The 25262-nt window shown below is 45.8% G+C and overlaps 1 protein-coding gene across 1 annotated transcript in view; it reads right to left on the bottom strand.

The window, feature by feature from the left end:
• Positions 1–25262, bottom strand: part of ATP11C (ATPase phospholipid transporting 11C (ATP11C blood group)) — a gene marked incomplete at both ends in the record, with an annotated part of 47927 nt that overhangs the window by 2515 nt on the left and 20150 nt on the right. The window contains 25 exons of the mRNA XM_079542011.1: positions 1487–1640; positions 2438–2541; positions 3842–3907; positions 5197–5332; positions 7371–7498; positions 8413–8472; positions 8859–9004; positions 10217–10319; positions 11439–11613; positions 11917–12180; positions 13250–13431; positions 14090–14193; positions 14562–14635; positions 15210–15281; positions 15579–15736; positions 15940–16101; positions 17182–17379; positions 18235–18385; positions 18746–18827; positions 19453–19517; positions 20107–20157; positions 20563–20666; positions 22885–23013; positions 23687–23794; positions 24776–24856. Of these exons, the coding sequence (XP_079398137.1) occupies positions 1487–1640; positions 2438–2541; positions 3842–3907; positions 5197–5332; positions 7371–7498; positions 8413–8472; positions 8859–9004; positions 10217–10319; positions 11439–11613; positions 11917–12180; positions 13250–13431; positions 14090–14193; positions 14562–14635; positions 15210–15281; positions 15579–15736; positions 15940–16101; positions 17182–17379; positions 18235–18385; positions 18746–18827; positions 19453–19517; positions 20107–20157; positions 20563–20666; positions 22885–23013; positions 23687–23794; positions 24776–24856 (3057 nt within the window). The remainder of the gene's footprint in view (positions 1–1486; positions 1641–2437; positions 2542–3841; positions 3908–5196; positions 5333–7370; positions 7499–8412; positions 8473–8858; positions 9005–10216; positions 10320–11438; positions 11614–11916; positions 12181–13249; positions 13432–14089; positions 14194–14561; positions 14636–15209; positions 15282–15578; positions 15737–15939; positions 16102–17181; positions 17380–18234; positions 18386–18745; positions 18828–19452; positions 19518–20106; positions 20158–20562; positions 20667–22884; positions 23014–23686; positions 23795–24775; positions 24857–25262) is intronic.

The raw sequence follows: 25262 nt of genomic DNA, 5'->3' as shown, positions 1-25262 counted from the left end.
AACTCTCACGGTGTGGGCTCACGAAGCCAAATGAGTGCACTGATCTGGCTTTTCATTGAAGGCTCCCCTTGGGAAACTGAAATTTGTTTTCCAGTGTTACAGTTAGGAGTCTCAAAAAGGGTCTTGATTTAAAATCCCCTACCTGTGCTGCCGAGCTTGGTATCTGACAGCTGACACAGACATCTAGAGCTGGAATCTGCTCCAGGCATTTTGTAAAGCTCTCACTTGAAATGTACATTTAAATAAGGCTCAGCCTGCCTTTAGTTTAGTATGCACATGCGGAGAGACTTTTCTAGTTGACACTTACTGTTGATTTACAAAATGATTTCACAAGAGCCTTTTTAAACACATTTAAAGCACTCTTGAAAGCAAGTATTTTAAGTGGGAATGGATCTGGCTAAGAGCTGGAAGCAAAATGGGCCTCTAAGAGCTCAGCTGGGTTTCAGTAAACCCCAGATCCCCCTTCTGGGACAGAGACCTCAGACTGCCCTATGGCTGCAGCTGACAGCGAGTCATCCCCATCCTGCCCAATTTAGAAACTGTCAATTCAGATACTACTGAACTGTACTTAAGAGGAAGGGAGAAATATCATGGAGCTGGGAAGAATTTAGCTGCAATTGTTTTACCATCTGTATTGCTCTCAAATTCAGTAGTTTAGGTGGTGGTGTTTCTGGTCTTGCAGATACATTTTACGTCACTGACACCGTGCCAAAGTTGTACTTTGAAGATTATGAGGGAAAAAGAAACTATGATTTCATTGGATATTTAGAGAAGATAAGCTTGATTAAAAAGTATAAAGGAAGCAAAAGTAACAGAGGAGACACGTGGCCAGAAGCAGCAGAACCCCCTGCAGCCACACTGCTGGGCCTTCTCCGCCACCGCCCAGGGAAATGCAGAGTGGTGCCTGGAGGCCAGCACTGGCAGGCAGCACCCAATGCAGAACTTGCTGGAACCACAGCAGGGAGAGGAGCAGGAGGGAGGCGAGCGGACAGAGCGACAGGGCATGGCTGGGGGGAGCAGGTGCTGCCTGGGGATGGGTCTGCGGGGATGCTGCCACCTGGGGATGCTGCCCGAGGGATGGGGACTGGGTCATTAGGGGGTGGGCACCTCCCTGACCAGCTTCCCCCTGGCACCTGCAGGATACAGCCGTAGTGAACATCTTGGGCATAGTGACACAAAAACAAGCAGCTTGTTTCAGTACTAAACACAGTGGTTTGGATCAGATTGGGTTGGTGAAGGGATACTGCACAGACAGCAGTTTTCCATTCCAGTCTACACAACTAAAGAAAGGCACTCGTAGAGTCTCTCTTTGCTAGAGATCTAGGCAGTATTTTTAGATGAACTTCTTGACATCTCTGGCATGTGAACGAGCGAGATGAGACTCTAGAAAGCCATCCTTGAGACATGAATGGCACACAGTTCATCTGGTGCTTAATAGGAGAGGCCTTTGTAAAAACACTGTGCAATATTTCATCTTGTTCCTTACCTGATGACTTCTCTCTTTTATACTTTTTAAAACTATTAGAAGAATTTCTGGGAAAAGGCTGATAAAGATCAGCAGAATTATTGCCAGCCACGTGGAAACAGAAGTCAGCATGTGAGCAAATACAAAATACATTCTTTGTTGTTTCAAGAAAGGCCTGAAAAAGAAAGGATACAAATAGATTGTGGTTAATACCATCAGCCCCACGTGTTTCCCAACTAGGTCAGACTGGGATCAAGGTGCTGGCACTAATACCTCCCTGCCAAACACAGACAGGCACAGGCTGCCCACTCTGCTCCCCATCCATCTCCTGCTCCCAGCTGTGCTAATTCTGGAGGGCTGTCAGCAACCTCTTGGGACTCCTCTAATGCTTCTCCATGCAGACTCTTCACCCTACTTCTCAGCCCACCCACTGTTCCTCCCTGTGGCTTTTTTCTCCTCCCCAGCCAACCACTACGAACTGCTGATCTCAGCCCTCTTATAAGCCCTGACCCACCTTCACTGCCAATTTTCAAGACCTCTCTCAACAGCAAATTGCCTTTTCTAAGTTTCTAAGGCCACAGCTACCTCCTCCTCCCTGACCCATCCACCTTTCAGTCCTTTACGATGCTTGCTGCCATAGCTCACATGCTCCATTTTTCTTTCTCCTCTTCTGTTCCTTCTTTTTGTATCACCAGGTTTCTCTCCACCATGGCAGCACTAGAATATGCCATCTGATGATGTAAAAAAACCCCAATCCTCATTGCCTACTATCTGCTTTCTATCATTCTATCATTGCTTACTATCTGCTGTGCCTGGCACTCAACATCAGCACATGCTCATCATGGTCACGAACACTCTGACATCTCTATAAATCTTCTGACAGACAAAATGAGGGGAGCTGCAGTCACATTCCTCACAAAGAACGTGATGGGCATCCCCTAAGAAAGTACCACAGAAGGAAAAGATACTTGCCAAATGACTCCTCCCCAAAAGAACGAGAAAAACACATAGAAGGCAAGGGAGCCCCAGATCACAAAGTGGTTCATCCACGTCCAGAATCGAGTGTCTAAAGCTAGCTGTGTAAACAGAACAAAAAACAACACCAGGCAGAACAGGCATTAGAAGCAACATGTATTCAACTGTACCCGTGTTTCCTTTCACAGTAAGGCTGCAGTCTTCCAGTCAGCCACCTCTCTGCATATGTACACCAGGGAAATATTTTCAACACCTACAGACTGGAACACTAGTGACAGGGAAACAGTTTCCAATTGCAGTTGAGAGTTTTTAACGGAATAAGCTTGATACAATCTCTGATGCTAGAAAGACTGTGTAAAGGTTGTAGTCACTGCAACTGCCTTCTGCCACCACCTGCTGTCCTGAGCCAAACATAAAAGATCTTTTGTAAGGTCTGATGCAAACTGTTCATTCTGGAAAGCTCCACGAAACAGAGCAGTTTTGCTATGCTTGTTTGACAAATGTACTTTTCTGACAAATGTTCTTCTCACGGTGCAGAGCAGCAGCTGAAACAAGGTGGGCAAACCCAAATGCTTGGTTGTTCTCAAGCTTAAAGCCAAGCGAAATAAAGTCAAATGCAATCAACTGGAGTACTCAGAAGAAGGCAAAAAATATGTAAATAATTTAGCAGAACATAAGCACTTGTGCATAAGCACACTCTGCATGGTCAACAACCCAACAGTCAATAAGCCACTTATGTCCTGCGTGTAGGGCAAACAGAAGATGGAAGTGTTGGGAGGAAAGGTATTTATAAAAGCATCTTGGGCATGCTTTGGGAGCATGGGCCCCTCACTGCAAGAAAGATATTGAGGCCCTGGAACGTGTTCAAAGGAGGGCAACAAAGCTGGTGAGGGGTCTGGAACACAGGCCATATGAGGAGAGGCTGAAGGAGCTGGGAATGTTCAGCCTGGAGAAGAGGAAGCTCAGGGGAGACCTCATTGCTCTCTTTAACTTCCTGAAGGGAGGTTGTAGTGAGCTGGGGTCGGCCTCTTCTCTCGTGTCATTAGTGATAGGAGCAGAGGGAATGGCTTCAAGCTACGGCAGGGGAGATTCAGGCTGGACATTAGGAAGTATTACTTTTCAGGAAGGGTGGTCAGGCACTGGAATGGACTGCCCAGGGAGGTGGTGGAGTCACTGAGCCTGGGGGTGTTCAAGGAAAGGCTGGATGTTGCGTTGAGGGACATGGTTTAGTGGGAGCTATTGGGAATAGGTGAACGGTTGGACTGGATGATCTTTTAGGTCTTTTCCAACCTTGGTGATTCTATGATTCTATGATCTTCAACATATTTATCACACAGGGTATTTAGCACGCATTCAAGAACACCTGCAAAAAGAGACTGGAGAAGAAGGGCAGAATCTAACCTTGAGAGTGACGGTGAACACCAGCACAGTGAAAACGATCGTCCCGAAGGTCCAGTTTCCAAAAACCTGGAAGACAAAGTGTGTGGTCACATGTGCTCCTACCCACTTTGCTTGAGAAGAACAGAAAGGAATGACGACACAGTGCAAGCAGGGAGCAGAGGGGACGGAGGAATGGCGCGACTGCTACTCAGGACTTGGCTACACTAACCCTGTGCCATGCACTACCACAGACAAGTGACCGGCGTTGTGACAGCGACAGACACAACCTCCTACTAACAGCAATGTTGACTGAGAACACAAGTCATTGGGACCACCTCTATTTCATGATTTCTTGGTTACTGACTCAGTTTCTGCTTTCTCGTAACACAGAACCACCGCAGCACCTCTACTGATTGTGCTGGGCCAGTCCCAGTTGCAGAATGCACCACTGGGTAATTCTCTGTGTGAGAATGCATCGGTTTGGTTTGTGGATGCTAGTGACTATGCACAACAAAGAAAAGCAGATACTGTATATAAATCCAAATGATGGCAACGAATGGGACAGATGCTTACCAAAGGCTGTCAAGATCTGGATGCATACATTAAAACAGAAAGTGAAATGTAAAAGTTTTTAAAAAACGCAAAAAAAAAAGTCAATAGGAGCGAAAAAGGAGTCAAACATACATGGATATTATGAACAATTGCTGGTAGCAGTTCTTACAAGCATAAGTGTTTACAAAACAGGACAAAACCACGGGGCTTATGTGAGTGCCACACAGACCTGGCCTCTCAAGGCATCTGCAGAACACATCGGGGCTTACATGTTCTATTCATACACAACCAGAATGGCTATAAATACAGAAAGGCATGGCATCTACAACACAAGAGCATGACTACACATAGCTGGGGCCATGAACGTCAGCACTGATGCAACACGTGCTATTCTCAGCTTTCCTCCGTTGCTGTCCCCTAAAAGAACAGAAGCTGGGGCGTTTTCAAGCTCACGAGTGATGGTGTCAGGAAGGTCTCCATCAGCTGAGCCCTGCTAACACCTCCCTTTGGTAAAAGGTGTCCCAGGACAGCACAGAACACTGTGTGTACAGCTGCACTGATGCCTTGCCATGGGCAAAGCACCAGGCAGCACGAATCTGCTGTAAGACCAGTTCTTAGAGAGCGCAATCACCGCTGCACTGTTGCCATGGTGATTTGGAAAACGTTTCAAGCACTTGCTGCAGAATCACACCATAAGCAGTGCTACACCGCCGGACACATCGCACAGCTTAAGCATGTAGATATGTGCTGTCAGGCAGATAAGAGAGGCAGGGCGCAAAAGAAACACTCAGCCTTCTCTTTTTTGGGGGAGGATGTGTTGTTACCTTTCCATTATCTTCCAACGATGAATTTTGAAAAAGAAAATAAACCCCAAAGAAAAACACGAGTCCTTCAAAGGCGCCCAGGAAGGTCCAGTACAAAAAAGGCCTCCACTGCAGCATGGCGTTGTCAGAAACTTTCCTGCCAAGAAAGCAAGAACAAAAATCACTGTCACGTGGGACCTGCTGCAAAGCCCTGCGTTTCTGTGGGTTTGATGTGGGCATTGCTGCAGGAAACAAAGAGGTAAAACACCCAACTATCTGCCAGCACACAGGACATAAACAACATCTGCTCTGTGTGGCTGCTGATCATTAAAAAAAATAATCAGGAGATATTCAAGAGATTATTATTTTTTATCCTTCTGTACGCGATGCAGATAAAATCCCAGCCCTGTCTGAGCTAAGCCAAATTCTGCCCCACGCCTTTTCCATAGCCACTGTGCTTCCTCAGCCCTTCCATACTTCTGAATTCCAAAGCCAGGGCTATGCTGAAGAAACATACGAGATGTGGTGAATCTGTGGTACGCTTCCCTCTTTTTGTTGAGCCCACAAACAAAATTTTTTGGGAAAGCTCTGCAAATCTCATTCCTGGTGGTTTTTCTGCATAGGCTGAAAATAACCCCCTGAATCACTCCGTGGGTTTTAGCATGGGGGTTTAGCAGGAGGCTCCTGGCTGAGCACAGGAGTGAGATCTGGCTGCAGGCAGCAGCAGCTCCCTGCACCTTGCACCACTGCCTTTTCAGATGCTCCTCCTTAAAATCTGAGGATTGATGAGGGATGAAAGCATGTTTACAGCAAAACCAAAAATCCTCTCTTCTCATTTTGTCTTCCTAACTACAACTACCTGAAGCAAGATGAACTCTGAAAGCAGGCGTGGTGCTGAGCTTCTGTAAATACAATTTCTAAAGCAAAACCCTACTGGAATCCCTTGTACTGCAGTGACAATTCTCTAACATACTGTACTTTGGGATCAGTCTGATTTGTCTGTACTCCTTACTAAGAGCTATTTTTTTTGCAAGAAGGGAAAATGCAAAGAACCTGTTCAGTGCAATCATTCTGCATTCCCATTTATGTCCTGCAGCACTCATTGTAAACAGGCTTTTACTGTGCCTCAGATGAGAGATCTGCACTGCAGCAACTCAGCATTTATACAGCAGAGGCACAGCAGTCATTCTGTATTCAGCAGCACATGAAAAGTCATGAATATTCAAACTGAAGCTATCTAAATGCACAATTAATCTGTTTTCCCTCAATTCACACACCCCAGTGATCAGACAGCCTGCAGGTGAGAGCACAGGAGCCTGCTGTTATTGGTCTGTGCTGCACAAGATTCAATTACAAACGTATTTGAAAATATGCGCATTTTGCTACATGGCTGGAGGAGCTCAGAAGTTTAACCATAGAGCTGAGTGATTATTTCATAAATAATACCTTTAGGCACCTGCTGCCTGAAAGGCTGCACCCAGGTATATATGTGGAAAGGGGTGGGGGAAATTGGAAGCATCTGAGGTCTCACAGGGGGTCAGGAATACCCCCAAGCTGCAACCAAGGAAGGAGAGAAATATACCAGCACAAGAGATGAAGACCATCTCTCCTTACACAGTGCAATCCACAGCAACGTGGAGGTAATTGTGAGAACAGAGTTTTCAGCTCTCATGTTCTGAAATGAGGATTTCGCTTTTGGGGCATTTATCCACCTACAGAAGCTGAGGAACTGCCTGCCTGAGCTGGACTTCAGCAGCATTCACCTTCCTGTAAATGAACAGATCTCTTTTCTTCCCAAAGCTAGATTTCCCCATCCATTACGTGCTCCAGGAAGTGCTTGGCTCACACTGCTCAGCTCAGAGCTAACACAATGAATGCTCTTGCCAGACCTGCAGCTTGCTTTTACCTGTGGATGAAGAGTTCCATCTGCAGTTTGTTTTTTCTTTACACAGGCAGAAGTGCAATTTGCTGGACCAGATAGCATTGAAGAGCGTAAACAGAAATAGGCAATACATAGGACACTGCTCAGCTCTAACACAAAGCAACTGGGGATATAAACAGCCTTTCTGCAGTTCCACAGCTACCCTGTTCCTCTCACAGGGCAGGTACGCCAGCTCAAACCACCCCGATGGACTGTGCCCTGCACCAACAAAGCTTGAAGTGCACTGAGGCCCACCCAGCCCCTTGTGACTTACATGTACAGCTGTGGATCTGAGGTCAGTGTGTCAATGTTGATGTGCTGCTCCAGGAGGCTGTAAGCCAGGATGGGGAGAGATGTGAAACAGATGTTGTACATGGTAAGGTAAGCAGCATCGTACAGTGGCTGAAAAGAAAGGGTAAAGTGAGTCAGAAATCCCACTTGAAAAGCCTTCCCTGAGACAGATTTGCAGTTTCCAGCCCTTGTCTCTGTACCCACCACGTGGACTCATCCCTTTGTCACAGATGTGGGCCACGCTCTGTGCCTGTCTGGGCTCCAGCACGACCTCCACAACAACGTCATAAAACAGCCGTTACTGCAGCTTTTCTGTAGCTGCTCTTGTGCTGCTGTTTCTATTAATGCACTTGATGTCTCTTGTGACTTTCTAAAGACTTTTTTTTTTTATTTTAAGAGGAACTATCATTTTTTGTTTTGTTTTGTTTTTTAAATAAAAAAGTGGTTTTGCTGAGACAGGCAGAGAACAAACTCTTACGCTTTTAAGACCAAGCAGACAGAAAAGAACAGAAGCAAATGCCACAGCTACTGTCTCCAAGCACCTAAGCCCACCTGTCACAGAGGTCTGTCCATCTGACACTCATCTGGACTAAGTGATGACACTCATCATGTGTCTTACTTAAAGGATGTTACAAAAGAACAAATTGTTCTTCTTTTTGAAAGACACTTTTAGTACAGGGAAATGCAGCCGATGAGAGAAGAACAGGAAGTCTTTGAAAGACTTTCCAGAGTATAAGTAGGAAAATTAGGTGCAAACCAGCTATGACACCTCCCTGATACCTTGGGAAGGTCTCCATTCATGTTTAAGCAACAAAAATGGGTCATGGATGGGAAAGGAAATTTATTTATTTGTTTTTAATTGCAAGTCTCAAAAACATGGTACTGAGCAAGGAGGTCAATTCCTACTGTCATCCAAAGAAAGACGAGGAGGTGGAGGGATGACCAAAAGTCAAGCTTCTGCTAGGAAGCCTTGCTGTGTAACTGGCTTTTTATCCTGCCTTTTTAGACACATTACTGAAAGTTACCTGCTGTGAGAATCCACAGAAGAACTGGTATAAAAATTGTGGTAAAATGAAGCAAAGGTTCTAGAGAAATGAGAAAAGAAAGGTTAGCAGGGAAGCATTCATGAGTTTAGTGAATGCATGACTTTTCACTCTAGATCCAATAATTTTCCCATTTTCAGACAGTATTATCTGACATTGTACTATCAGATAAAGCAGGACACTGTTTTCTACCAAGCTCTACGCTGTTCCAGTAAGCTTGTAGCATCAGCAGAAGACAAGGGAAGAAAGTCACGCTCTCACATTCCCCTACATATAAGGCTTTCAATTAACAGGCACACGGGAGACACCCACCCACCCTAGATGAACAGAACAGTGTCCTATACATCATCTTTCCGTTTTACACTATTTCTATCGTCAGAGAAACCCACGGTGAAAACAAAAGTAATGAGCTGAACACACATCCTTACCTTATAGAAGAAATACTGTACAAGGTGTGCTATTCTCACATAATATAAATGCCCATGTGCTAGTAGCAATTTTCTTAAGTGTTTAAACTTTGGAACAGCGTAGTCACTGTTTCTTGCAGCCTGACGTCCTTCTTTGCCTTTTATACCTGGAGACAAAAGCAAGGCAAGGACTGAAATTTATACTGATGCTACTTGTGAAATTTGGTCACATAATTGAATGCTTCAGGCCATGACAAAGGCCATATTTCCTTTGTGGTTTTTTAAGACTTTTACACTTCAGACATGTCCTTGTCACCCTGCGTACCCAGCCACTGGGACTGACCCTGGGAGCCACTGGGAGAGCAACGCTAAAGCTCTGCAAGACTTGGTGTGGCCTTGGCTCTGTGACAATCAGACCCTCCTCTGGAGTTTTTAACCTGAACTTAGGTTGCTAACTGAGTTCTTATGTAGGAGCATGTGGTGACGAGCATCCCAGATAAACCCGATAAAAGATAAGGTTTCCCCCAGGCCTGCCCACATCTAGCAGTGCGGTTATTACACTGCAGAAGCTCAGCCTCCCAAGAGATCCCCCTCAGAGCAAAGCTCAAGAAAGCCAGTTTTGTTCACTCAAAAACCACATCCAAATTAACTACAGTGAAGGATTCTATTCGTTAGAGGCTAACATGCCATTTCTAACAGTCAGAAATAAAGAGGGTGGTTAGAAAAGAAAGGACATCCCTCCCTCTTCAGTGGTACTTGAAAAACTGTCAGTACTTCCACAATCTCTGACAACAATCTGCAGAAATTTAGATATGAAATTCAGCAGTTTTCCAGCCTGATATCAGGCATCTAGGCAGGGCAGGCACAGCACAGCCCAGCATCAGCCCTAGGAAGATGCACACGTTGCAGCTGCAATCAGAGCTGCCAGGCTCCTGCAGTACTTGGGTAAAGGACAAATGCCTGCTTCAGCTCAGCTGAGATGAGTAGGGTACAATCCCACCAAAACTCTCAGCACTGAATTGAATAGCGAAGCAAAGGTCAGAGGAAGTTACCAGTTTCATTTAAGATAGACTCAACTTTTGTCTGCACAGAAGACAGCAGAAAAACCCCACTGTTTCACCAAAGGGAACTAAAGTGTAAGAAGCAATCTGCAGTAAGCCACATGGTAAAAACAAAGAGCACGTGCCTATCAAAGGGCAGCAGCCTACCCTGATCCCAAGCACTGATCTGGACCAAAAGCCCTCTGAAAGCAGCAGGTGACTTCCCCAGTCTGCCAAGTGGGATTGGTTCAGCCACGTGCGATCAGTTACAACGGTGAACGTAAGCAACACAGCCTGACAGAAGCCCCAGGTATCAGATGGGTGTATCAGGGGTCTTACCTATTCCAACATGTGCTTCCAAAATCATACTAACATCATTGGCACCGTCCCCTACCGATAGTGTTATCGGGCTCCCTTTTGTGTTCTTCACCATGCGCACAATCTAAAGATTTAAAACAGGATAGCAGCACAAACCAAAAGTTCAGTAGAAGATAAACAAAAAAAACCCACACTGAAAAATACTCCACCTCCAGAGACCTCTGCAACTCCCCAGATATTCCTGAACAAGTAACCTAGCTCTGTGGCAACAAAACAAGAGTTCAGATTAATCAACACCCTCACTATTTCCTTAGCAAGCATCAACCAGAGGAAAAGCCAAGACTCAGCTTCACAGGGCTGAAGGACAGCATTTAGAAACAAATTACTTCCAGCAGTAGCCTCTCCTTCCCCCCTCTCAGACCCTGCTCTCTCACAGAGATGTGGCCTCTCACACATTTCACGTGGAAGACAATCACACCCTGGAACAGGGCTAAAAATGCACTGTTTAATTATCCTTTATCATCAGCTGGTGTGAGGAAGTCATGGACTACAGAGTTGGAAAGGGAAGAAAAAGAACAAATGGGTTTTGTTTATTCCTAATTGGGTTGGGCTTGTGGCTTCCTGCAAGCGTATTTAAGAAAGGTTTTATATTCATAATTGAAAGACTGGTGTGTTTCCATAACGCTCTGAAGTTCAGACAAGGCTAATATATAGCCTGGGGAAGTCCTAGCTGATCAAGATGAGTAAGCTTTATTTAAAGCAGCACTGCAGGAAACGTAGCCTCACACCGTTATACAGAAATAATCAGTGGTTACATCTATCAGCTACTACCAAAAAAACGTTGTTAATGAAAGGGCTACAACTTGAAGGGGTTTTTTTACTACCCCAAAAGTCTTCCTGCTTCATCTTCCTGGCAAATCTGTAACTCAGACAGTTCTAGCAAGACTGCTGCATTTTGAATTTGTTTGTGACTTCCTGTGCCAGGCCTTGTTTCCTGCTCCCTGGGGAACAACAACACCCCTCCAGGAGCCTTTTGCTCGACTTTGACATCTACTGCCCAGTGAGGGCAGCTGACCCCCCAACAACAAGAAGCCAGATAAGACGTGATTTGCAAAGTTGTCTCACTACAGGTTTTGAAGCCCACCTACAGATCAGGTCAAGTCCATCCTATGGAGTAGAGGTGTGTTATATCACTTAATGACATGCTTCAGTTAGTGGGGGAAAAAAAAAAAAATGGAAATACCTGTGCTTTCTGCAGAGGAGCCATTCGGCAGCACAGAACTGCAGTACATTTCAGGCAGATTTGTAGAAATATGTTTTTGTAATGACTAGAACTGGAATCCTGAGAAGGATTGAGTATCAGCGACAGCGTTGAGCCGTCTATAATCAAGCCGTATTCTTGACTCAGTGTCCAGCTTCTGGGGCACAACGAGGAACAGATTTGGAAGAAAAAAAAATCAGTTACTTTAAGAAGTCAATCTAGCTGCTTATATCATCTCAGTGGAAAAGAAACTACTTGTGTAGTAATCTTTCCCTCATCCTTTCTGGGGGGCTTAGGCATCATAAAAAGCCTGGATTTAGAACGCGTCCTTCACTAAGGGAGCTGCATAATTAAGTTCAAAGCCAGCTAACACTAGAGATAACGAGGCAAAGAAGCAAAGCAAAGGAGAAAGCAAGCAGCGTGTTTCCTAACAGACACAGGCTTGGATCTCACCACTCACCTCTTCAGGCTACCCCGGGGTTTGGGAACATCCTGGATCAGCCTTTTGTGGTAGTCCATCAGCAGCTCATGCAGCCGGTCCTCCTTCCTCTCACACTCACCCACCACCCTGGCTGTCAGCTCCAGCAGCTCGGTGCTGGTCTGGAAGAGCCTGCAGGCATAGCAGGTGGACTTGGCAGTCTCCATCTTGTCCCCTGTCAGTACCCACACCTTCATTCCAGCAGCATGCAGAGCTTCGATCGTCTCCGCTGACTGTTCCTGCAGCCTGAGTGCAAAGAGAAAAAAAGGTATCACTGCTCAGGCTGGCTTTGGATGCAAGGCAGGCTTTGAGCAGCTCCACGCTACTGTGGTGGCACGTCATTGATTCCCCAGCCTCTGTCATCCCAACAACGCTCCACATCCCCACACCAGCAGTTCACCAGGCGGGGAGTCACAAAGCTGGGCTGATGGACTCTCAGCACTGCACGTGTCCTGGCCACCAGGCCACCTTCACACCCAGAGCTAGCACACAGCCCTGCAAGCAGAAGCACCACCACGCTACTGGACAGAAGCAGGATGACCCTGGAGCAGCTCTACATTACGTGCACAACACAAGAGTGTTGTGATAAAAGAGACCCTCAGAGAAGGCTTCCCTGCAGGCCCAAGGCAGGAACCTCAGAAACATGTTTCTGAGATACAGCACTCCATGGGTGTAAAGAGGCTTAGCCAACACTGCCTCTTAATCCACAAAGCCCCGAGGCATCCTTATTTTGCAGGTAGGGAATGTAAGCTAGAGAAAAGTTAATTGATTGTCCCCACGCTGAAGAGACTACTGCCACAGGAATAAGGATTAGAGCTCAGCAATCCCACTTTTTTACATGCAGACAAAAATCACTGCATTATACTACAAGACCCAAGAGCCAAGAATAAGAGGTTAATTTACACATGCACTTACTGTAACAGCACACAAAACTGAATTTGTTTTGATATGTAAATTGATGCTGCATGCATTCATTCATTTTGTAGAAGTGTGAGTACTTCTGTGGTTTCACTAATAAATCCTACTTCTTACAGTAGCTGATTTTTACGTAGCTAGGCACTAAGTAATGGGTTGTATCACAGAGTAATTGCCCTGGATGCTCCCAGCCTCTGCCCTGCTGCTCAGCTCTCACAGGGAGGCTCCAAGTTTTCTCCCACTGCTCCCAGGCTGTCCCCTAACCAAGGGAATGCCAACCCAGGCTGAAAAGGAATCTCACCACGGCTCACGCCAAGAAAGCAAGGGGCCACCACAACACAAGGTTGTGGAGAAACCAGGGGTACCAACGTGCTTGATCTGTGTGCTGGTGTCTGTTTACCTGTCTTCTACAGCAGTCGCCCCAATCAAGTGCATGTCTGCTTCTGTGTCTTCAAAAACCTGTGCCATCTTTTCTTCCCTGTCCTGCAGAGCCATCTTTGCTTCATTAAGCTGCCGGTCAATCCTGTCATACTCCTTCTGAGTTAGTTCCTTGAATGCCACACAAAGTGTTCGGTAGCCATCCTTGTAGCGGTGGAAAAAGAAGCAGACAGCTGCCCTTAAAGCCTGTTTTGTGCAGCTCCCCACATTAGGATCAGCACTTCTCCTGTCAGCAATTTGTCAGTACTGAACCTGACCATAACAACAGTTGGCTTAAGTCAGAAGACAACATCTGTGTTCACACAGGAACTTCTTCACATCAGAGCACACACGCATGCATGTAGCACAGCAGACAGAAGCCAAGGGCAGGGCCAGAGTGGAGATCCTACACCCAGCTGGGACAACTGAGTGCCCCACACTTAGAGCCAAGCAAAAGGCATCTCACCACACCACCACCACTGCCAGATTGGCCTCCCAGGACAGGCTTCTCTTGCACCTTCTCATGCACATCACAACTGACACAGATTCCTCCCACCAGAGCAAACACTATGCTTTTGTTAGTGCTATTTTTAACTTGCTCGGGAGATGCTGGGACACAACTGCAATCAAACCCATATAAGTATATCAAAAGTCAAATAAACATGGAAGTCAAAGAAACAAAAAAGGAAAGAAACCAGGCTTCAAAACAATAAGGAGTGACACTTGGATTTTCAGTAGTTCCCTCCAAAGCGAGGTCACATCCTATTTTTGGCATACAACTTTCCTGAGCACAGAGCCAGCCATATCCCCACTGCGTGCTCACCATAGCATTGCGGTCCACGTGGACTTTAGTTTGTTGGATTTCCTCTTGCTGCACTCTTGGAAAAACAGAGGAGTCTGCTCCTTTACAGAAGAGAAGCAGCTTTCCTAAAAGCAAAGTTACAAATACTTTATAGCATCCAAAAGCCATAGAAAGGCTTAATGGACGTTGGCGTCAACACCAGCAAAAGATACAGAGGGAAAAGTATGGCAGAACGAAAGGAGGAACTTCTAGAAGCAACCCAAAAGTGGTCTGACACCTAGACAAAAGATTCTTTGATATTGGGCTGGACTACTGAGCGTCACTACCTGTCCCTGAGCAAGCTTTCTGCAAAAGGCCGGACAAAACGTGTTAATGTATCTAGACAGCTCAGAAAACCCAGCAGCCTCAGTTCTCTGGGTTGCAGCTCATGACATTACATACACTCACGGTAAGAACAAAGAAGGTGTGTTCATATTTGTGCAGTTAGCTGTACCTGAGGTGGTTCTCACAATGACACTCATACGGCGACGGACAGGGTCAAAGTTCAGCGTATGGAGAAGCTGATACCTTTAAAAAGGAGAAAAACTGAGCTTAGGCTGAGTGCAAGGAAAATAGCTCTTCAGGACAGCTCCACACTGACTATCCAGAGAAGTGAAACTTGCTTGGGGGGCAAACAGTAGGGGAGTACTGGAGTTAGGCAATTCACTCCCAGCTTTTTGCATGCACGTGGATGTCACAGGAGCTGTGAGCACAGGGTAAAACCAAATCATTTTCCATCTGGGAGGGGCAATGGGAGCCATATCACACTGCTTAGGTTGTGCCCTGCTTGAAGGTACAGCTGCTACCCATAAGGCTCTGGGAAAGGAAGGAGACTGCAAGGACAGGACACACTCAAGGGACCTGAAGGCTTCCCCAGGACTGACAGCAGCCCCATGCAAGCAAGCCCTTCAGCCTGCTCACTGCACAAAGGAGCAGGGGCTGTGCAGGTCGGTAACTGGTCTGACAGCCTTTGCTGAGAAGTTTTGACCTTGCCTCGTTTACCACATTGATCGATCTTAATTAGCCCACGTGTGAGACAACGCTGAACAGAGTCCATTCAGCCCCTAGCAGCAATATTCCTAGCAGGCCCTGTGGCACTTACATTTCAGTTTCATTCTTTTGGTTTCGGATTTTCATGAAATCATTTTCGAGTCCTAGAAAAGTGAAACCATACCTGTCAATAAACAAGAGGACAGAACAATATTGAGAGCACCCATTGGCGTGTGTTACACATTAACAGAGTTCTCATTTCAAGACCTGTTTTGCTGAGGAGAGGTAAGAAGTTACCAAGCCCGAGCTAGAAGTCTTGGGCAGCTGCTTGCAGAGCCAGCTTTGACATGCTGTTATCACTCTCATATGACATGGGGAGCTGGACATCAGAATTGCAAGAGTGCCAGGAGGCTCCACACGTGGTCCCCTGTGTTTCCAGCAGATTTACAAGAAACAAAACGCATCACCATCAGATTCTTACTTTTCAGCGCCTTTCACCAAAGCGATTTCATCTGGGGAAGAGGAGATGTAGGTGTTTTTGCACTCTGGATGTCCTATCAGCCCGTCCACCTGGTCTGCTTGTTTGATCCGAACGGTGTGGCACAGGCAGAGGGCTCGCAGGAACAGCTCCTCTCGGCTCTAGGCATGGAGAAAAGGCCCATGACCAGCTCTGTGCCATGCATGCCATCCCCTCTGAGCAGCTGGTGACCCCTGCTGTGTGTATGTATTTCAAAACACAAAAAATCCAGTGCCCTCCCCACAACACTTCAGCAGTAATAGATCATGTACTGACCCCTAGCCTGGAGCCACCAACAAAACACATCGAGACACAGATTTCTCACCTTTTCTGCTTTGCCATAGCATTTTAGGGGTCCGTCAGTCTGAGAATAGCCATCAACCTCCGAAATGCAGTCCTTGTACTTGTGCCCATCTATACAGCACTCAATGAACTCCATGCTGTTCTCTGTCAGTGTCCCCGTTTTGTCAGTGAAGACAAACTCCACCTAGAAGAGAGCAGACAAGAACAGACACCCACCTCACTGCACTGCTGCAACCATCATTGCAGCAAGGCCACGTGTGGAAGCAGCCCTCCAAAAACTGCAAGGCTGGGGCATTTTGGTACATCTGTGCCAGCCCTTTGCTGCTTTCCTAACCTGGCCCTCAGAAACGTGCAGGTGCCTTGTGTGGGCACCATTGGGCATCTTACCACTTCCCTCATCCTTCATCTTTCCATCCGTTGCACAGCTGTCAGGAGGCAGCTCCCAAAGACTTCTAAAACTTCCTTCAAGGCCCTTTGTTCTCCTTCATTCTACTTCTTGTCTGCTTTGCTCCGGCTCCCAGTGCTCATACAGCTGCTGCTGAAGGTCTGTTGCCTCCCCTGTGGGATTTCCTCCTCGGTGCTATATTATGTACACGTGCAATTGCTACTCCAAACTGGTAGTAATTTTAAAATAAGAAGCAGGAGGCACTATACATATCCCACACTCAGAAAGAGAAGCTATAACTGCTCCAGCAAAGCCAGCAGCAGCATGGCTGCACATGCACTGCGTGCCCAGAGAGATGACTGGGTAGGCATGTTTGCTAATCCTTGAAGAGGCAGAGAATTTTTAATTTTTAATTGAAGCGGTGAAAGCAAACCATCCTGACACACTAAGTGCTGTGCCTGATATTCCCCAGTATGGAAACAACTGGCATGACCCAGTTCCTCCTCCTTCATACACTATTTATAACCTCACCCACTTCGTGCCGCGAGCGGAATCACATGAAATGGAAAGCGCCACCAGTCCGGCCAAAGCCTTGTAGTGCTGGGACAGCAGGGGCTGCCGTACCAAGGCTTGTTATCAGGGAGAACGTTACTCCAGCACCAGTGGCCCATGAGTTGCTTTTCACAGCTATCAAGAGCTCTGAAACATACAGCTGCGCAGAAACCACCACCAGAAGCACCAACCACCAGAGCAGGAGGGGACAGTAACAGTGTGCGTGCTGCTGGTTACAGCAGAATCTTCTGCCTCTCCTCCTGCCTCCTCTCCCCTGCCAACAAGGGGATGTCTCTCAAAGCAGATGCAAACAGAGTCTGTTCTGACCTGTCCGAGCTCCTCGTTCAGGTCTGAGGTGTTCACCAACGCTCCCTCTTTTATTTCTTCATCGTACATCTCTTTGTCCCAAGAGATGAAGAAGGAGCCCAAGAACTTCTGCATCTCTACTGTAACATACATGGAAACTGGGATAATAAAATTGAAGAGGACCATAAAGGACAAGAAGTCTGTGAACATCCGCAACACCTGCAATGGAAAGACAAGAGGAAGATGCAGTCTGTGCTTGTCAGGCATAACTCAGGGAGACAGCGTTTCTTTAAATGTTAAACAGAAAAAAGCCCTCTGAAAATAACTGAATGCAGTTAAGACTGCACTTTCCTCTGATGTAGAAAATCTCCTTGCCATTTGCAGATATATGAGAGTATAACAGAAGAGCACACAGAGCTGTTTCCAAGTGATCAAATCTACGTTTTATCCAGGTACATACATTCATTTTCAGAATATACTGCTACAAGCTGATTCTCATCTCAGGTATCTGCAGCAAGTGGCTTGAGAACACTCAAGCACTGATTCTGTGACATCCCTGAAGTCCTACTCAACCATCAACTACATCAGCTGATTCCCACCCACTTGCATTCACTCTTTCAGGCTTGGCTGCATGCGTCTCGGCAAGTTTAAGAACCTGGCTGACATGGCCTCAATTTAAGCTTATCTACTCGAAGCTGAAAGATAGCTCAAGTTCAGATAAGGATCCAGGTTAAATCAGCTGCTGCATTTATGTAATATCTCTGTGCGGTGGAAACGATGTTATCCTCCTGCTGTCAGTAGCCTGCATGCATCCGCCTGCCCCCAGGTTGATGGAGATGGCAGCGTGCGAGGGGGGTTAGTGCAAGCCTTGCTAAGAGCTTCACTGCACACAAGCAAGAGAAGCAGGTAGTAATCAAGGCAGGAGACAAACACAAACAGGAGAGACTGCAGCAAGTGACAGCGCTTCCGAAGAGCAAGCAGGCATCACAGGACTGGCAGCAGACGTGATCAGATTAAATATAACTGTCAGAATAAATACAGCTGGAGGAGGTGCTGAAATACAAATCCATTTACCTTGAATGTCTCTCTCTCTTTTTTAGTCTTTTCATTGTACCAAGGCTCATCGTTAAATGGATTACTCTGCCAGACATATTTCAGAGTCGTGCACACAGTAGCTTTGCTCAATAGGATGCATAAGTACACTATCAAGAAAGCGTTGATAGATCTGAAAAATAGGTTTATTTTTAAAATTCTCGCAACTACTTCCACATAGGAAAATCACGCAAATAAGCAGGAACAAGCCTTCCTTACTTTTCAGAAGTAAGAACTACAGAGCAAGTGCTTTGGACAGTGCTAATATTCAGGGTCAGTTCGTATAAGTTAATATTTCCTACCTTTTTTTATTTTAAGAAAAAAGCTACTAAATGATGCAGCTACTTGAAAGATTTGCTTAATCAAATACCCAGATTGCACAGAAAATCAGAAAGCATCTGAAACAACAGGCGGCAGATTAGGGGATTATGTCTGTGCAAATCACTCGTGAAGAAAGCCACAGCTTTTACCAGTTTTCGCCTGCTGTACTCACTTTTCCACAGCAGAGCGTTTCTGAGATTTCCCTTGGTAGTTCAAAGCCATTTTTGTTTCCATTCCAGTGTAGACTGCCACTCCTGCATAGGATTAAAGCAGAACTCATCAGGGACTCACAACCCATAAGGGACCCAGCTTTCACCGAGCCATCAAGGGCATCAGTGTTTACATGGAACTTGATTCCCAGTTCTAGAAATTGGCATTACCCAGGGGCTGCAGAAAGCTCAGTGCCTGCTAAGTAACCTTAGTTACACGTGTCCCTGAGCACTGACCAGCAGCTGAAGGATTGTGCACAATTAGAAAAAAGATCAGTCTTCTCTAACAGCCTTCATCCTAAATTACCGGTGTCTAGACCTGTGACTCTGGCACAAGCATTTAACAGAGGAGCTGCAAACAGCTTCCTGCTTCTGTAACCCAGACACAAAGAACAGCTTGCTTAGGTGCATTAACACTGCACCTATTAACCTGCTTAGGTGCATTAACACTGCACCTATTAACCTTAAACTATTAACCTGCAGTTAATAAGCAGCACCTCTGCATTTCACCCCCAAACTTTGCACTCAACATAGCTCTGCTGGAGTACAAAAACAACTGCAGAGCCCTGCAGATAAGTACTTTTCCTCCCTAGATTTCATGATAAATAATGACAAATGTAGTTGCTCATCTGATCTATTTACATAATCATAATTTTTAAGAACTGTTCACCATAAATCTTCTTGGTATTTTTGAGGGTAGCACCTTTCAGCAACAAGTTTTCAGGACCCAAAGACCTAAAAATAAAAGGTTATAATAGAATGTCACTCAAAGTTCTTTACAGTTTAAATCCTAGGGATGAATTATAAAGTTAAACTGATGATTTTCAGGAGTTGATCACTTTATTTAAGCTTTCAATTGGACGCCGCATGACTTCGCCTGTTTTTCCTTTTACATGCTTTTATTTCCATTTCATGCAAGTTATCCTCAGCGCTCATAGTTCCAAATTTAATGGTGGATTCTCAGTGAAGTTTTGGAAGGATAAGAGCCAAATGTTCAGATCTAGCAAGTCCTGGTACTTATGTAAAAACTGTTTTAAAAGCATTGAAAATGCCTTCAGCACAGTCAGTCAGCAGCACCACCATACAAGATGTAATTTTATTCCTCTTTGAATGTCCTACCCGTGACCCTCAGCTGCTTCCCTTTCTTCAGCTAACAGGGCTCAGGACAACCAGTGAAGGAGACTGGAAATGCCCCAGTCCACATGCACACGTGTGGTGGCCCTGCATGCAGGAGCACTGGGATCCAGATCCCAGAAATGTGATGTAGATGTCTATTCAGATGCCCAGCATCTTTGAGGGGGGCAGTGAGAGCTGCAAGACTAACCTGGCTACAGGCTCTTGGTTGCTTCTGTACATGATGATCCTTCCAACAAATCTGTAATTAAAAAATACATGAGAATCCTGTATTACAAACACACAAATATTATAAATGAGTAATACAAATGCACTCAAGGGGCATCATCAGGAGATGGGAACAAACATGGGAATTCGTGCACCTGAGAGATGAAGGCTTTGGAAGGGCCAACGCACAGCCCACCCAGCCCAGGTGCCTCTGGCTGCCACTCCCAGCCTACTTGAATGAAGGAGTAAAACACACGGCAGCAAACCTCCCTCTCCAAGAGTTTAACAACCAAGTCTAATCCTAGAAGCAGTTCAGCCAACACATTTCACTTGGAAGGTACGCCACTCGATTTAGTGAACTATGACTTATTTCTGCTGATCAGGCTGAGGCTTTGCAGGACAGGCAGCTCACTGGAGCAGTGATGATGCCCACACTCACTTGTAGAGGTCTGGCTGTGGCTGCTCACACTCGATCGTGGCTGTGAGGGAGTCTATGGCTTCATCCGTGCAGAGCACGGTGGTGTCCCGCACTGCGTAGTGAGTCTGGGAGGAGAAACACAATAGAATCAGCTCAGTGGCAGCCCTGGGAACAGCTCAGGAGGGTCCCTCCTCGCCCAGTACCCACTGCTCCCCAGCGTGCCCCTGGGATGCTCCTGGATAAGGAGAGGGCAGCCCCAGCCTGGGAGCAGGCTGAGCGCTGGCAGCCCCAAAGCTATTTTTAGGTGCTGTGAAGCTCCATTGCTCACAATTAGCTAGGAACTGCACGAGGATCTGTGCACTGCCTGCAAACACTATTTATTTATAGGAGCTGCCGGAGCATCTGAAGCACTGCAGGCTGTGCGACAGGCTGCCTTAATCCGTCTTCATCAACAAATTTATTAACGAGCCTCCTCGACTCATTTGTGTTCCTCTCATTGTGCACAGTGTAGCAGTTCCTCCCACGAGGCACACAGTCGTGATGCTACAAACACCCACCTGAATGCTGGTGATCTGCCTGGATTTTGGTACTGGAAGCACACACATTTCTGCTATAAATCACAGCTCCTGTGAAGCAGCCCAGAACTGTTCACACAATGCCCAATATCACATCGGGCCCCCGTGCCAAGCTTTGCATCCACTGCTCATGTCTCCATGGACACTGTGCAATTACTGAATGATGCTTCAAAGCAGCCTCCTAATCACTCCCACAATCTTTACATCCGCAGTCCCTCGGCCTATTTAGAAAACACATGCTCTCTGAGATAACATACAGCTGAAGATTCATGCTGCAAAGACAGAGCCCTGCCACAATCCATTTTATAACTGCTCCAGTTCCTAGGCATGTTTTCCATGACCTAACAGGCACCAAAGAAACACCCAACAGGTAGGCAACTGCTGCCCGTGTGGAGGAGGTTTTGTGAGTACCTGCATGTGCTTCCCTCACCCCAGCTCTGCTGCACACCCTGGTTCCTAATCTTAGCTGTTTCCCCAAACAGCACTTGTTTTTCTATTCCCTCCTGCACCTTCCAACTCAGTCTCCACTTTAATTTTGTCAAGAAACAGGAGACAGCTCCCCTTCACCTACAGGAATCCACAAACTGAGAAAAAATACAGTGCTTAATATAGAAATATAGCATTCTGCTTAGAAACTCAGGTTCTAAGAGCCAAGACTCTGAAAAGTTTAACTCTTGCATACAATACACCTGACACTAACAAGCAGTTGCCTATTTAACATGGATATCTGCTTTTGGCCTGACACCACTCCAAAGTTGTACTCCTCCTCACCAGTATAACCATTCAGTACATCAACACTGCGTCAGCTCACACACAAAATGATCAGCACCAATTAACAGCCACTAATTAAGAGGCGAGCTGGAGATCCCATACAGTCAGATCAACACTGCTATTCCCCAGTGTGCTGGAAAGCATCATGAAATTTCAAAGTAACTTCCATTCTTAGTACTGCAGTTGCTAATATCTGCCTAACTATTCAGCTGTGAACAAATTCTCATGTCTTGTGACCAACGTGATTTCATTATTTCTTTCTCTTGGAGAGAGGGAGGAAAATAATGAAAGGAAACACACCAAAGAGGAGATTCACCCTGAGCAAGACTAATATCAAATTTCACTTCTGATTCAGGGAAGAGGAAAGCAAACAAACAAAAAGCAACAAAAGAAAAGCACAAATAAAATCAAATAATAATTAAAAAAAAATAAAATCAAAAAACCCAACCGAAAAAGAGACGGAGTTTTCTGCTCACTGGTGAGAAATTCCCCCAATCAAACAAAACACAGTGCCTCAGAAAGTCCCAAATCACACCAAAATATGTCCATTAAATAACAGAAGTGCTGGCAGGTACCGAAAAGAGACTACAAACTCAAGCAGCTGTAGCTGCTGCTTTACCTATACGCGTCAGATCTCAACACACGCAATAGGAGCAGGAAAGCAGTACACAATGCCTAGGGTGGACAACAATGCAGCTAAGCCTTACAATAATTTATTGACACTATTTAGCTATAGACATTTATTCTGATAACGATGGAATCAATTTGGGGCAGTGCCAGCAGAAATGGTTGTTTAAGAAAACAAAGGAAAATAAACAATCCACAGAGCACTTGGCTGCTGACTCACTGGATGAACAGACGGAGGGAGGAGATGTTAAATATAGCCATAGCCGTGGGGACGGGTGCTGCAGGAGCATCCTCCAATTAATCATCACACACACACACACTCTGCACGAGCACTAGCTTCAGTTGCGTGCTGCCCATCCATCCCCATCACCTTGAAATTTGACTCGCCATCCAGACTCGCTGTAGTGACGTAACAGGTCCCATCAGTGCTACTTGAGGCCAAAAATATCAAGTCACAGGGGAAGGTCTCATCTGCTTTCACTTCTACTATGTCTCCAACCTGCAAGAAGAGAGACATTTCAATAAAAAAAAAAAAACCTCTCTGATATTATTAGATGCTTACAGATTTAGCTCCTCTCAAAGCCTAGAAGAAATCACCTTGGCTAAAAGAGGAATCAGGGTGTTCAAGATCAAGATCAAAAGTCAAGATTACTTGGAGGATCAGCTCTCTGCCTGCTGAGAACACCAGCAGCCTGCCCCTTGCCATGCAGGTGCCCCAGGATCAGAGCCCACCCAGTGCCAAGGCAGCCTGCCCACGCAGCACCACTATTATTCAGTTCTCTGCTGAATCTTGATGAAGTCAGAGACTCTGCACTAATCTGAAGTGCAGGGTGATAAATTAACGTCAAAGCCGGTGTGCTTTCCTGGTGTCCTTGGGAGAGTTGGAAATAGAAGAGGACTGCCTGTCCCAGACAAATGCGGAACACTGACAGATCTGTCATTTGTCAGCACAGGCACAGCTTTTGCAAGACAGCTTCTCAAAAGCAGTCAAACAAAGGAAGCTTCACTTATTAGCTGGGAAGGACTCTCAGAGCAGCTCACGCAAAAGTCAGAGAAACCTTGTGCAGCTCGGGGAGACCACAGTACATCCCTGCTGCAGGCATCAGTGTGTATCAGAGACCCCAGTGTCCTATCTGGTTACAGCCACGTCTGAATTGTCTGTTAATGGTTACCTTGATTTTTTCGCTCTCTTTCTGCACTTGCTTCGCATTTTCAATAATGAAGACATTACTCTTGTTCACTTCATTGTCAGCTCTGTGTCTCAACCAGTCTTCGTACCCCTAGGCACACAAATACAAGCAACAAAACCCATAATAGAGCAGTAAACTAATCAGATAGGATGCACTGGGAGGGAGAAAGAAGGAGAGAGGGGAAAAAAAGAAACAAGTAAGTTTAACAGTCCTCAGAACTCCTTCATGCCTGACTAAACATCAACTAGAGTAGCTCAGACTGAATCAATTTATTTTAAAAACTTCATATGCATATTTGACAGATTCAGAACAGATTAAAATAACACATGAAAAATAATCTATATGCAGTGCATGCAACGAGCAGCTAAATTACTGTAACATGTTTCTATTATTCTCAGTGTTGGCAAGAACAGGCTGATAATACGAATAATATGCTTAGCACCCTGTGACTCTTTCCTATGGTAACGCAGGACAAGTCTCTTCTCTTCGGTCTTCACTAAAAGAATAAAACATTCATACATATTTTACTCTAGCTCTCCCTCTCTGGCCCCTGCAGAAGGAACTTATCTTATTATTTAGAGCTTCTGTGGAGGAAATTCAGAGTGGCACATTTGCATGTGATAGGAGAAAAGAGGTCTTTCAACACTACAAGAGGAAAGAGGACTACATGTTTTCAAGGCTAGCTGAGTTTGAACTGTCCCTTCTATTTACCAACAAGGCAGCAGAGCACTGGCTATATTTGGAGCGCATCTCTATACCCTGCGAAGGGTTCAAGAACATTTCTAAAAAGAGAAGAAAAACTCAAGTAAAGTCAGACCTAGAGAGGCAGCCACAGTGCTTATCTCTGCTAACCAGCACAATTTGCTTTCAACAATACAGAGGTGGACGTTTTACACTGCCAAACAAGATACACCAATGTCCACATTCAGCATGCAGTCTCTTGAAAAGACCTTCTGAGAAGAGGTTCCCAAACTCTACCAGCCCATGTTGGTTATTTACTCTGCCAGACATCCCAGAGAGCACGAGAACATGCCTACAGGAATGCTATCTTCTCCCAATTACTGCTGGTACCTGTTTGATGGCTGTGACAGTGATCACGAAGAAGAGCGGAAGGCCGCTGGTTACCGGGCTGGTTGGGGTGTCCACTATCACCTGCAGACAGTAAGAGCAGACTGGTGACAACCTGCTTCGAGCAGCAGAATAAGCAAGAACTCTGGCCACGGTGCAGAACGGTGCTTGGTACACTTGGAGAGAACCAAGGTAGGGAAGGAGGATGGGGCAGAAGCAGCAACCATATGTGAAGAGCAAGATACCCTCATTTCTCACTGAAAATCAGAAAAAAACATTTCTCCTCTTTGGCAGTGAAGAGTGGGCATATCCAAACCCCAAATCATGGGCAGTTGCAAGCAGGAGGGCAGCACCAGTCCTCTTGAACCACTGACACCGAGATGCTAGAAGTGACACAAACCAGACTTATTTACTAAGGAAATACATTGTGAAATGGAATACAAATGTCTAAATAAACCAGAAATGAACATTTTGCCTTTGGGCTCCGATG

This window comes from Tetrao urogallus (assembly GCF_951394365.1).
Source record: "Tetrao urogallus genome assembly, chromosome: 13".
Lineage (NCBI taxonomy): Eukaryota > Metazoa > Chordata > Aves > Galliformes > Phasianidae > Tetrao > Tetrao urogallus.
Note: the sequence above shows the minus strand (reverse complement) of the source record. Positions and strands in the feature narration are given on the sequence as shown.